The sequence below is a fragment of the Anolis sagrei genome, chromosome 1 (genome assembly GCF_037176765.1).
Source record: "Anolis sagrei isolate rAnoSag1 chromosome 1, rAnoSag1.mat, whole genome shotgun sequence".
Taxonomy (NCBI): Eukaryota; Metazoa; Chordata; class Lepidosauria; order Squamata; family Dactyloidae; genus Anolis; species Anolis sagrei.
The window spans coordinates 262,031,077-262,043,759 of record NC_090021.1 but is presented as its reverse complement, the minus strand read 5'-3'; the positions used below and the strand labels follow the sequence as shown (position 1 = coordinate 262,043,759).

Here is a 12,683-nt window from a genome sequence, read left to right as displayed (position 1 = left end):
AGGGCTCTGGATCTCAGCATCTGGGTGTGGTTCTGTGATAGATGATGTGCTCAGAATTGTATGAGGGAAGAATGAAGAAATGTAATTGTTTCAACCTGGAGGTCTCTCATTCACAGAGTTGCCATACATCAAAGCTGACTTGACAGAGAATAACAACAAGAATTGTTTCACCTTAATGTCACCACCAACCTGTGCTAAAGAGTGCTTAAACTTTTTTTCTGCCTGGTAGTTAAAATATCCCTCTAGCTGCTTTCTCCATATATAGTTCTAGCCGCATGTTTATATCTTCAGAAATAAATATTTGGTATCTGTCTGATGGAGCCCCCGGTGGCGCAGCGGGTTAAACCCCTGTGCCGTCAGGACTGAAGACCAACAGGTCACAGGTTCAAATCTGGGGAGAGGTGAACGAGCTCCCTCTATCAGCTCCAGCTCCTCATGCAGGGACATGAATAATAGAATCATAGAGTTGGAAGAGACCTCATGGGCCATCCAGTCCAACTCCCTGCCAAGAAGCAGGAATATTGCATTCAATTCACCCCTGACAGATGGCCATCCAGCCTCTGTTTAAAAGCTTCCAAAGAAGGAACCTCCACCACACTCCGGGGCAGAGAGTTCCACTGCTGAACGGCTCTCACAATCAGGAAGTTCTTCCTCATGCTCAGATGGAATCTCCTCTCTTGTAGTTTGAAGCCATTGTTCCGTGTCCTAGTTTCCAAGGAAGCAGAAAACAAGCTTGCTCCCTCCTCCCTGTGGCTTCCTCTCACATATTTATACATGGCTATCATATCTCCTCTCAGCCTTCTCTTCTTCAGGCTAAACATGTCCAGCTCCTTAAGCCACTCCTCATAGGGCTTGTTCTCCAGACCCTTGATCGTTTTAGTCGCCCTCCTCTGGACACATTCCAGCTTGTTAATATCTCTCTGAATTGTGGTGCCCAGAATTGGACACAATATTCCAGGTGTGGTCTAACCAAAGTGGAGTAGAGGGGTAGCATTACTTCCCTAGATCTAAACACTATGCTCCTATTGATGCAGGCCAAAATCCCATTGGCTTTTTTGCCATGAGAGAAGCCTCCCACAAGGATGATAAAAAATAACAAATCATCCAGGCGTCCCATGGACAACATCCTTGCAGATGGCCAATTCTCTCACACCAGAAGCGACTTGCAGTTTCTCAAGTCGCTCCTGACATGACAAAAAAAAATCTGTCTGATGGTCCGGCTGTATACTATATTTCTATATTTTTCTTTCATTCAAGAGTTAAGTGGGCAGCTGTGTAGGATGTGTTTGGGGGGGGGGGCAATTGTAGCTCCCATGGAATAACTTTTGGGCATACTAAAATTAATTTGTGCCATATCTGTACACCATTTGCATTCTGATTTTATATTAAACTCTGCTTTGTTTTGCCTTTCTGGGTATTTCAGATTGGTATATTTGCACATAGCTTTGGCAATTGTAGTGAATTTGGGAGTAGAAAATTGACTGAAAATTGGTACAATTGTTTTGCTGAGGGGAGGAGTTTAGATTGGGAGAGGGAATGGGGTGGGCTTCAGAAGTTATCAGGGGGACTATAAGATGTACACAATTGATATTTGATGTTTGCATGCAGTCGATGGACTCCATGTTATCCACTCCTTTTCTGAAATGTTAATCGCTTACAGCATTATTTATTTATTTACTTCATTTACTTCATTTATATACCGCTTTTCTCAGCCCTCAGGCGACTCAAAGGAGTGGAGGAGAAATAATGTAGCAGCATTTTCAAGGCTAGCTAGTTATTTTGATATGAGCTTACATGGATACTAACTTCTTCATATGCAAGTTCCTTTTTTTGATCCATATCTGGATCAGGACCAAAACGCATGGGCAGAATAATTTCTCCTACCTGTTTTTTTTATAAGTTTACCCTATTCTGAAAAGATTATTTTCCCTGTTGCTTCTCTGTTCAAAATCATCCCTGCCAGTGGTATTTTCCAGAGAAGAAAAAGGATTTCCAAGGTTAAAGGCAATATATTCTGATAGTCATTTGATTCTGTAAGTAGTGCTAGGCTATTATTATACTTGATTCATAAAAGATAGGATTGAGAAATTGCCTAAAAGCACTTTTGCAGCCTGCATCTCAAAAGGATCATTGTGTATCCAGAACATCTGTAACACTTGTCAATGTCGTCAATGTTAATATATTAAAAATGTGGCATTAATTATGCAAGGTCCCCTCAATTGGAATAGCATGGTGTTTAAAAAAACATAAGATCCATTAGAAGCCACTTTAGCTTTTCGGCACAGCTTCTTAATGTCCCCTATGTAATGAAATATGGATGGTAATGGGTGCCTGTGTAATAATGAGAACAGAAAGTATGGATGAGAGGAAGAGCAAAAGATTCAATGAGCTTTTGTTGCAAAGTGTCTGGGAAATTTTCCCTTGTATATTTTCATCCATTAGTAATAAAGTGTTATCTGCAACCAGTTGCTAGAGCCATTTTAGAGATATTTCTACGGCAAGTCTTGGGTGGACCAGGTTCAGCCACTACCAAGAGGTGTGGCCATCATATATACTGCAAAACCAACCCCCTGTTCTCTTGATCCGTTCCCCTCTTGGCTGATCAAGAGCTTCTTGGAAGGTCTACTTGATCTGTTGTGCAGTATAATCAATGGCTCTCTTGAACAGGGTTTTTTTCCGCACAACCTAAAAGAGGCAAGGGTTTGTCCCTTGTTAAAGAAACCTAGCTTGGATCCTATGACCCTTGCCAATTGCCGTCCTGTTTCTAATCTGCCATTCTTAGGTAAGGTGATAGAGCGGGCTGTACTGGGACAATTGCAACAATTCCTGGATGACACAGCTAGCCTGGACCCTTTCCAGTCAGGTTTTCGCCGGAGCCATGGGATGGAGACAGTCCTGGTTGCCATTACAGATGAACTCCGTCGCCAGTTTGACAACGGTGTATCCGCACTATTGGTACTTCTTGACCTTACTGCAGCTCTTGACACCGTCGACTACGATCTAATGTTTCACCATCTTGCCATGTCCGGAGTTCGCGGTCAGGCCCTTAATTGGTTCAACTCATTTCTCCGGATCCGGAGTCAACGTGTGGAGTACATGGATCAAGTCTCCCTCCTATGTGGCGTCCCCCAAGGTGCAATTCTCTCTCTTCTTTTCTTCAACATCTATGTTAGACCCCTTGCTAGTTTGGCTCGGAGTTTCGGCCTGGACTGCTACCAATATGCGGATGATACCCAACTCCTTCTGCGCCTGGAGCCTGGAGCAACGTCAATTCCAGACAATTTCACCCGATGTCTGGAGGCTCTGTCAAACTGGCTACATGCTAGCAGATTGAAGGTGAACCCGGCAAAGACTGAGATTCTCTGGCATGGCCACCCAGCAGGTCTGACTCATCCGTTACCCACCTTTGATAGTGCCGCCCTATCTCCATCGACCACTGTTAAGAGCTTAGGTGTCGTCCTGGATTCGCAGCTGACAATGGAAGCTCAGGTCGCTGCTGCCAGCAAACAGGCCCTTTTCCATCTACGACAAGCGAGGAAACTGGCACCCTACCTATCTGACGAGGCTCTGGCAACTGTTATCCATGCCACGGTCACGTCTAGGCTGGACTATTGCAACGCCCTGTATGTTGGCCTTCCTATGCCTACGACCCAAAAGCTCCGTATTGTTCAGAATGTGGCAACCAGGTTACTCACAAGAATGCCCATGAAATGCCATATAACACCAGTGCCGTAACATTTACATTGGCTTCCAACTGAGTACCGTGGCCTGTATAAGATGTTAGTTCTGACCTTTAAAACTCTTTACGGCCAGGGTCCATTGTACCTTAGGGACCGCCTCTCCTTCTCCCATCATTGGAGGTCACAACGACCAGCCCAATGTGACTTACTCTATATACCGGGTCCTAGAGAAGTGCACTTGGAAAGTACCAGATGCAGGGCTTTTTCTATTTCTGCCCCTGCCTTATGGAATTCCTTGCCACCCTATATGAGAGCCATGCATGACTTAGGACCTTTTACCCTAGCACTTAAGACCTGGCTTTTTACTAGAGCATTCGATCTCTGTTAATTTTTAATTTCTGTATGTATGTATTTTATCTTTTACAATTTAGCTGTAAATTGCCTAGAGCATTCTCGGATGGAGGACGATTAATAAGTAATTAAATATAATGATGATGATGATGATGATATACCATCTTTGAAATAGAGTTAAAGCCCTCACACCAATTTTAAGTATGAGTTCAATGCATCATGTCCCTTGCCATATTATACGATCACATAGAAACATCAGCCACCCCACTCCAGAAAAAGTAATATCGGGAGATGGGATTTGTGTGTGCAAAGAGGGGTTGTCATATGAAAGCTGCAATTGTTTCGCATTTCTGAAAATGAAAAAGAAAGTTAAATAAAATACTGACTTATGAGAAAATAAGTCAACATTTTATGGATTCCTAAATTTTTTAGTAAACAGGTTTTTAAATAACCTTGGATTGTCATTCAGAGTTTAAAATTTATGAAAGACTTTACAGGACGGTGAAAATCTAGCATTGCTTGGTTTAAATTAGTTGAGTACATTTCCACTGCCTTTTACTTCTCTTATTTCATCTCATATCTAACCCAAATAAACACTTTTCATCTTAATTAACTGTCTCTTTTTTGAAATGCAAGAATGTGTTTTTCTGTTCCTGAAAATGACAGTCAATTGTAAATTTTGCAGGCATCTAGAATTTGAAAAAAAGGAAGCATTTGTACCATTACATATTTATTTTCACTATGAGTGTATTTTGATCTTCACCGGTATCCTGGAAATCATATTTTAGTATTCCATGATAAAATATTTAGATGATTTCTTAATATTTTAGTACTTCTTAATAATAAAAATATTTTTTCTTCCCTTCTCTTAGAACAAAAGCCTGAAAAACAAACTCATGTCAGGAAGCAAGCTTTGTGGTATTCATGCTGAAGAGGTGAGTAGAATTTTGTACTGATCTGATCCTAACAAGCCCAGCAGGCAAAGGATTGTTCAAGGAGGCCTGCCACACATTTTATTTCAGAAGTGAGAAAAGTATTGTGGAAGTATTAGGATGACTTCTACTCTGAATTATCTTCTCACTTCTAGTACTTTCTTACAAGTTCATAGAGAAAGAGAATATGATCCCAAGAGGGGGGAAAGCCTCGAATTTATCTGAAGAGTTACTTTTAAAATTGTTAAGGATTTTTTTACACTGAGTTTTTGAGAAGAGCAGTGTAAAAATGCAAGTTTGGATCCAAAGGCATCTTATGCAAGGTGGAAGGCAACATCAATGAATTTACACAACTTCCTCACCCAATCACTAGCCACACTGTACAATAACAACAGTTTTATAATGTGTTAATTGTGGAGTGTGAATAACTGCTGAGCCAGGATCTAACCCAAATTTGGGCTCAGCATGCAACCCAGCTGTTTTTGACTCCAGTTGTAAAGAAAGCAGGTATTCAGGCTTTGGTATATTAACGGTACTTCAGATTTATGGATTAAGTCCTTACTTTATATTTTAGCCAGCGTTAGCTATAAAGCAGTCATGTTGTTATGTGCGTGATCAGCAGTAGGATGCATCCTTTGGGACTTTCCAATTACTCTTACTTTTAGAAGAGAGCCATTGTCCACCTCTTAACCAATGGAAGCAGTTTCTGCAAAGACCTTACTTGACTAGTGATAAAAGGGACTATATACTGTTGATCGAAGCAGATGGATCTGAGAGGAAAACAATGCCATATCTGCTTAGCATTCTCAGTTCTTTTTAAAACATAAAATCACTGTTGAATGCTTTTTTTCTGAACCACTTGGGCATGGGTAGAGGGATACTTTTGAGAGCACTGGGGAGAAACTGGTAGAGTGAGCAGCTGCTATGAAAAAAAGTAGGAAAACATCCATGCAAAGAAATTGATCTGACATGTATACTCCTGAGTCAGTGGCTGCAATTCAGGTTAATAGTTTATAGTTTTCAAATTCTTAGGATGGACTTAAAGTATATTGACATTTTTCACAGAACTGTCAGATGTTGAAGCATTTCTAGTGCAGATGGGTGATTTTTCCCCCCCGTTTTTACATCTATTTAAAGTATTTTCGTCATATCAGGTTCATTTGGAGCATAAGCTCCACTATATCTCAGACCTTTAAAAATCTTAAATAGTCCTTTGTATTTTCTCATGTAATCTGAATTTGTTCCATTCAGTCCCCTCATCCCTTCCTCATAGTTACTCCATCCCAGCTTTCTATCTGATTAGAAAATTTTCATGCCCAAAACATTTTGCTGCCATCATGCCTCATTCTGCTTTAAACATGTAATGTCGAGATGTTTCTGCAATTAGTATTTATATGGCATTAAAATATGTAGTTTTTGAAAACATGGACAAAAGGGTGGGAAATTAGAAAGCCTGGGTGATTTAAATACAACCAAACATGTTTCAAAGCCCTTCCTCAACTATTGCTCAAATATATGAGTGCTGTATATAGAGGTATTCAAAACTGAATTCTTTATCTATGAAAAACTCTTTAAAATTCATGAGGTTGCCATAAATTGACAGGCAACTTGAAAGCACATACATACATACTTTTAAGTAATGGGAACAAAAGTCCTTAAAGTTGGAGATCACATTATTATAGGGATTGAGGCCAAATGAGGAGTTGTTAAAATATAAAGAGAATGAGAGATAGAGAGCCACACATGGAAATCTCTCTCACTCTAAAAAGAGAGATTTGGAAAGCATGTGGCCACGGGCTGAACTTTTCTTATCATATAAGATCCACTTGCACATCCAAAATCATACTGGATTCCTGCCCGGAGGACAGAAGTCTTAGGCTGCATCTACTCTGTAGAAATGACGCCACTGTAACTGTAATGGCTCAGTGATGCTTTGAATGTGATTTTCCTGCTTCTTGGCAGGGGGTTGGACTAGATGGCCCATAATTATATGATTCCATGATGCTATGAGGAATCATAGGAGTTGTAATCCAAGCTCTTTAACATTATTTACTATACTACAGCTCCCATTATTTCATAGCATTAAACCATTGCAGTTAAAGTAGCAGTAAACTGCATCAGTTCTATAATATATGATCTAGAGTGAAGTCCTCTTTGCATGGCATTGGTTTTAGTTTAACTGAATGAGGCCTCACACTTCAAGAAATGAGACGAGAGTCAGGCACATTCTAAATCTCTCCCATATTGTGGCACAATATGTGTGATGACAAATGAGAGAAATTTTAATCCAATTGATATAGGTGTTCTTTTATGCCAGGGTGGGGAATGTCTGGCTCACAGGCTGTATACAGCCCACAAAGTTATTTGGTCTGGCTCTGCCCCCATCTCTCTCCCTCAGTCTCTCCTTCTCTGGATGGCAAAAGCAGTGATCACCTTCAGAGAGCAGTAGGTCTGCCTCCTCCTTCCTTCTGTCGCCTGCCAATGTGTCTGGAGGGAGGTGCCCCAGACTGGCCACATGAGGACCCTGGACAGATACCCCACTGCCTGACTGGACACCTTCTTGCCTGCCTGCCTGCCTGCCTGCCTACTTCCCTCAGCTGGCAGCCACACTCCTCTTTCCCTCTCCATTTAGGTTGCAATACTGCCTAAGTTGCCTGGGTTTCCAAGGCCATGATTGCCAACCAGGTCTACCCAGCTACCTCCCTCCCTCAGTCCAAACAAGGCGTCCTTCTCCTGGGCCCCTCTTCCCTCTCTTCCACCCACTTGATACCCTCTGCTTCCTCTAATTTTGTATGGCCTATGAATGATGTTACACATATCCAAACGGCTCTTAGCAGATTCCCCACCCTCATTTTATGCCCACCAGCCCTTGAGATTATCTTCTACCCTTATCTCAAACCAATGTTCCATATTAGGAAGGCAGAGCCACCCCATATATCTCTCTCTATATATGGAGGGGAACAAGAGGACACAAAGAACTGAGTCTTAATATCCCCCCAACAAAATGTTAATATGTTTGTGATAAGATATGAAAGCTTTTTCCGAGCTTACACCTACTGCTTTTCTTTTTGGGAGCAATTGTGAGAGGTCCCTCTCACTCTACATATACCTTGGTGACATGTTATAGGCAACAGTGATATCACCAGTTTGGTTGTGTGACTACATTTCAGATGAGTCATCATTGTTCTATGACTGAATTAGTTTAACATTCTTGCATTCTGTGTAGAATGAAAGATGGAATTCATCGCTGACTGAAGGTTCTTGTACCTAAGAAAATTCAAATACTTTTCATACTAAAGCCTGTTATGCATATAAATAGAATAAAACCATGCATGTTCTTTTTCCACTGACCTTGCTTGATGACTTTAATGGCTCATTATTCCAATCTGTTCCTTTTATGGTCTCTGAGAAAGAGAAGGTTTGATTTTTAAGTAAACAATACATTGTTCATCTGATTATTTAAAAAAAAGAAAAGAGAAAATAATTAGTGATAATTAATCAATATGTGCTTGGCATGTCCAACAATATACAGGTGTTGGCCTCTTGAAAGTACTAAGGGATTGGAATACATTATCTCTAATGCAAAAGAGTTTCATAGGGTTTTGCTTTTGCTACTGACTTTGATTCTGCCCCTTGGTAGTTCTGCCTTTTATTTAGTTTCCACCTTAACCCAGAATTTTTTTTTTTTTAAAAAAAGATTAACATTAGACATTTTAAATATTCTATTTTGCATCCATCCAGTTCATAACCACACCTCTGTTCTGCACACATTAATATAAGATTATTAATTTGAAAGTGGTGCACATGGTGATAGCCTTCAAGAAGCATAGAAAAGGGATCAAAAGTTGCAGTTGGTATATAAGGAAAGGAAAGGCAGGTTGATTGGATGAACTCTCAGGGATTTTGTTTCAACAGTTTTAATAAATCCATAGCTGATTCACTTCAATTTTATTTTCTCTTTGGATATTCAGTTAAGCCAGGAATGAACTCTTTGTGTCTTTTAAGGGTATTTCCAGCCCTTTAGACTGTCTAGAATACCGTTTTTTGGTCAAAAGAAGAAAGTGAAGCCTTTGGGACAACTAGATTGCCTTTTATATACTTTGACTTCTCTGAGCTGTCCAGCATGCAAAAAGGCACATTTTAAATAACCAGAAGCAACTAAATTGGGAATGGGGACACCTTGGTCATTCCATTCAGCACATAAGCGGGCTCAAGGCAGAGAATTGCCAACCCACTTCACCACCATCCTCTCACAATCTGACTGAGCTAAGCAATTGTGCAATGCTTCTTTACAGCTGAATACTGTGCTGGAAGTCACATGTAAGATCGGAAGAGACATCCCTCTGTCTTCTCCCTGGTGTGAACTTCATCCCTTATATTCTTTTTCCAAGGACAGACATATCATTGGGGAAAATGGGATGGTCACTTTGGGTATCAGGTGCTGGTATAAAGGCCTGTGTTCTACTTGCCCTTTAAGCTAAGCAACTACCTTCAGGGACACAGGGGGATACTGCTCTGTTACTACAGTTAAATTGAAATTAATCTGCTAGTCCAGCTAGCTTTGTTACATGGAATGGCACAATGTTTCAAAATGCCATGGGAAAACCCCTTCTTTCACTATATTCTAAATATTTGTCAAAAGAAAAGGAAACTTTTACAGGCTACAGAAAAGACAGTGAAGTTAGTGTTGGTGCAATTCTGTCAAAAGCCATTATAAATCAGAAAACTAGCATAACCTACTCTTCTCCTATTTTTTGTGTTTAACTGCTGGAACACTTAATCTAATAAGGGAGTTTTACCAAATCCTTTGAGGAATTGCAAATCATATTTGCTTCATGATTCAGGAGGAATGGCCATTGTTTTATCATCATACTCATGGTCAGTATATTATCATCACCTTTTTGTCTTTGCTATCCTACTATAAATGATGAGTTATTTTTTAGATTTTGAAAAAAAACCCTATTTCCCCATACCCATCTATTTGTTCTAGGTTGGAAAAGCAAGAAAGCAATTTGTCCTTTCTATACAGCTTTTCTTTCCTGTTTGCCTGACATGTTATTTAGAGACATTTTAATACTACAGTGTAACTGAACAATCTGACACAAAAGTTCCAATCAAAATGGAAAACACGGTATTTAACCTTCTTGATATTAAACCTCTGCCCTATTATTCGTTGCCTATAGATTTTTAAAAAAAACTTTATGGTAAAGGTTTATGGTGGCATTATTTCCAGCAGTAAAAAGAGGACATTTTTGCAAAGGATATCTATTTTCTAAAGGAAGCTGGCTGTGGTTTTATTTTTAGATAAAAATAAATGGCAAGGCATTTTTTACTGAAGCACACAGTAAGAAATTGTTATAACATATACATAGATATTTTCAATGATACAAACAAGCAATTTCTTCATACCCCATATATTTGGAACATCTTGTGTTCCTCTGGCATAGATTTGCATTACATTGAATTTGGAACATGACTTAAAATATTCAGCATAGTGACTTGCCAAATGGTTTGGCCCATTTATATAGCAATGTAAATCTCCAAGCTTGTGTATGCTGGCAAGGTTTTATTCATTTAGGCAAATGGTTAGCTCAGCAGGAGCAGAATTTGGAAGTCACTCATCTCAAATAGTAAGTTGCCTCTAATTAGTTCATTTTAGCAATAAGGAAGGCAAAGCTTCAATGCCTTACCATTGTACTTGAATAAAAAATAGCATCATTCTTATTGCAACATTTAGTTACTTGTGTATGCAACCTTTTAATTCATTTTAGGGGGAGGATACCTATCATATGGTTCAAATGTTGGCTCATGCTCTGCCACATGCTTCTACATTTAGATTTTCTCCTAGATGATTAAATGTCTACTTTAATCTTCTTTGATAAAGGGGAAAGTGAGCCTGTCATATTGCAAAATTGTAACTATAAGTATAACTAGCTTCCTTTCACCTATGGAATTGTAACTCTACTTAGTTTTTAAAGCTAACACTTCAGGTTCTTACCAAAAGAGCAAAGTTTTTACATGTATGAGAGACATTGTTCTCTTGTTCCTTGCATATATAATTATCTAAGATAATATAACCAGGACATTCCTCTCAAAAAGTTATGACTGGATTCTCACCATGTTCAAAATTTGGAAATGGCCTAACTTTTTAAAGTCCTTAATATAAAGTGCTACATGCATTCTTTGGAAGAGGCCATAGCCAAATAGGAAGTAAAATGAGGACAGTAATCCCTATAAAAATTCTACCTTGAAAAAAGGTTTTAGTCATCAAATTGCACATTGTTTGTACCCAGACCTATATGTTACACCTCGAGCAAAGGGAGCAGAACTCTTGTTTTTCTCATATCTAGTTGCACAATACTAGGACTGTGCGCTTAATAAAAAATAACCCCGTTTTAGGCGTCCTCGCCTCATTCTGTTTTCTAGGAAATTCCCGAAATCAGGAGAGGGAAAATAGCATTTTCCTATCCATCAGCCGTATGCTCTGGAAAGATCCAGTCCATTGGTGACAATGAGGGAACTGGCGAGGGTCCTCTTTCGTCATTTTTATGGTTATCACGATGAAAATAGCAATACTTTGAGGACACATTTACAACTGCAAACCCTCTCAAGTTTCAGAATGTTTGGGTCATCCACTGATTTTATGCATATTCTGGCTTTATGTAAGGCATCTTCCTATGTTCAACATTAAAAATCATTACCGGTTTCTGTTATATAGTATAAAAAATAAGTTGACATGCACGCAAGAAGACTCCAGAAATACAGGCTTCTGTGTTGTTTCATATCAAGCTAAACCATTATTGCTCTACCCAACAGCAGAATTTTTTATATAGACCAAACCACCAGATTATTTTTTATGCTACAACAGGGCATAGAAATCAAAGAGATAGCTGTGTTTTGGAATGTCAGTATGCAAAGTAATCCTGTTTCACCTTAGAGGTAAACTGATAGGAAAAAGTTATTAATAAAAGCTTCCATAGAATAAGTGTATTTCCTAATATACGTTGAGTGAAGTGTTTCAAAAGTGACCTTTATAGACAGACTATGTATGTGGGCAGACAGAGTAATGCACAAACTGTGGGTATGGTGATGAAGTGACACATTTTTATGATGCTTGTTTGGGAACATAGACAGGATAGATGTTGTCTAAAGCCAGGATGAATAGATAATTATATGACAAATGGAGGGTGTTAAATTCTTTGGAAGTCTTTAAACAGAGGTTGCATGAGCATCTTTCAGAAGCATTGTTGTCATTTATTTTTGTATGGCAGGTGTGGTCCTTGTTAAGATTCCATGATTCTATACATTTTTTTTGCAAGAGGAGGAAAATAAAACCTCTATCTGAGATTAGAAACAAGAGTAGATTTTAAGAGGGCAGATTGTCCAGTAATTTTCATTAGTAAAAGTAATACGCTATTAATAAATTCTGTCTATAATATCCTCTTTATAGATGCATGCAGATGTATAGGAAGTATCATTTTCTTCTCAACTGTTTAGGAGAACTTGAAGATTTAAGAGAAAGCAATTTAAAGAGTATTTGGGGATTTTTGAACAAGAGATTTTTTTTTCAATAGCCACTTTTATGTATTTTATTACTTAGTCCTGCAGCATCATCCTTCTCTGTCCTATAGACCTGGCATCTTCAACTTTACTTAGCATGATTTGCAAACCCTTTTTGTAAGGTTTGTGATAGCACAGTGAACATGGCATTTTTTCAGAG

At 39.1% G+C, this 12,683-nt stretch overlaps 1 protein-coding gene across 2 annotated transcripts in view; it reads left to right on the top strand.

Annotated features, from left to right (window-relative positions):
* LUZP2 (leucine zipper protein 2) overlaps nt 1-12,683 on the top strand; it is a 462,834-nt gene that overhangs the window by 335,572 nt on the left and 114,579 nt on the right. For both annotated transcript variants that reach the window (XM_060765877.2, XM_060765867.2), the window contains exon 6: nt 4,904-4,966. In XM_060765877.2, coding sequence (XP_060621860.2) covers nt 4,904-4,966 — 63 coding nt within the window. The remainder of the gene's footprint in view (nt 1-4,903; nt 4,967-12,683) is intronic.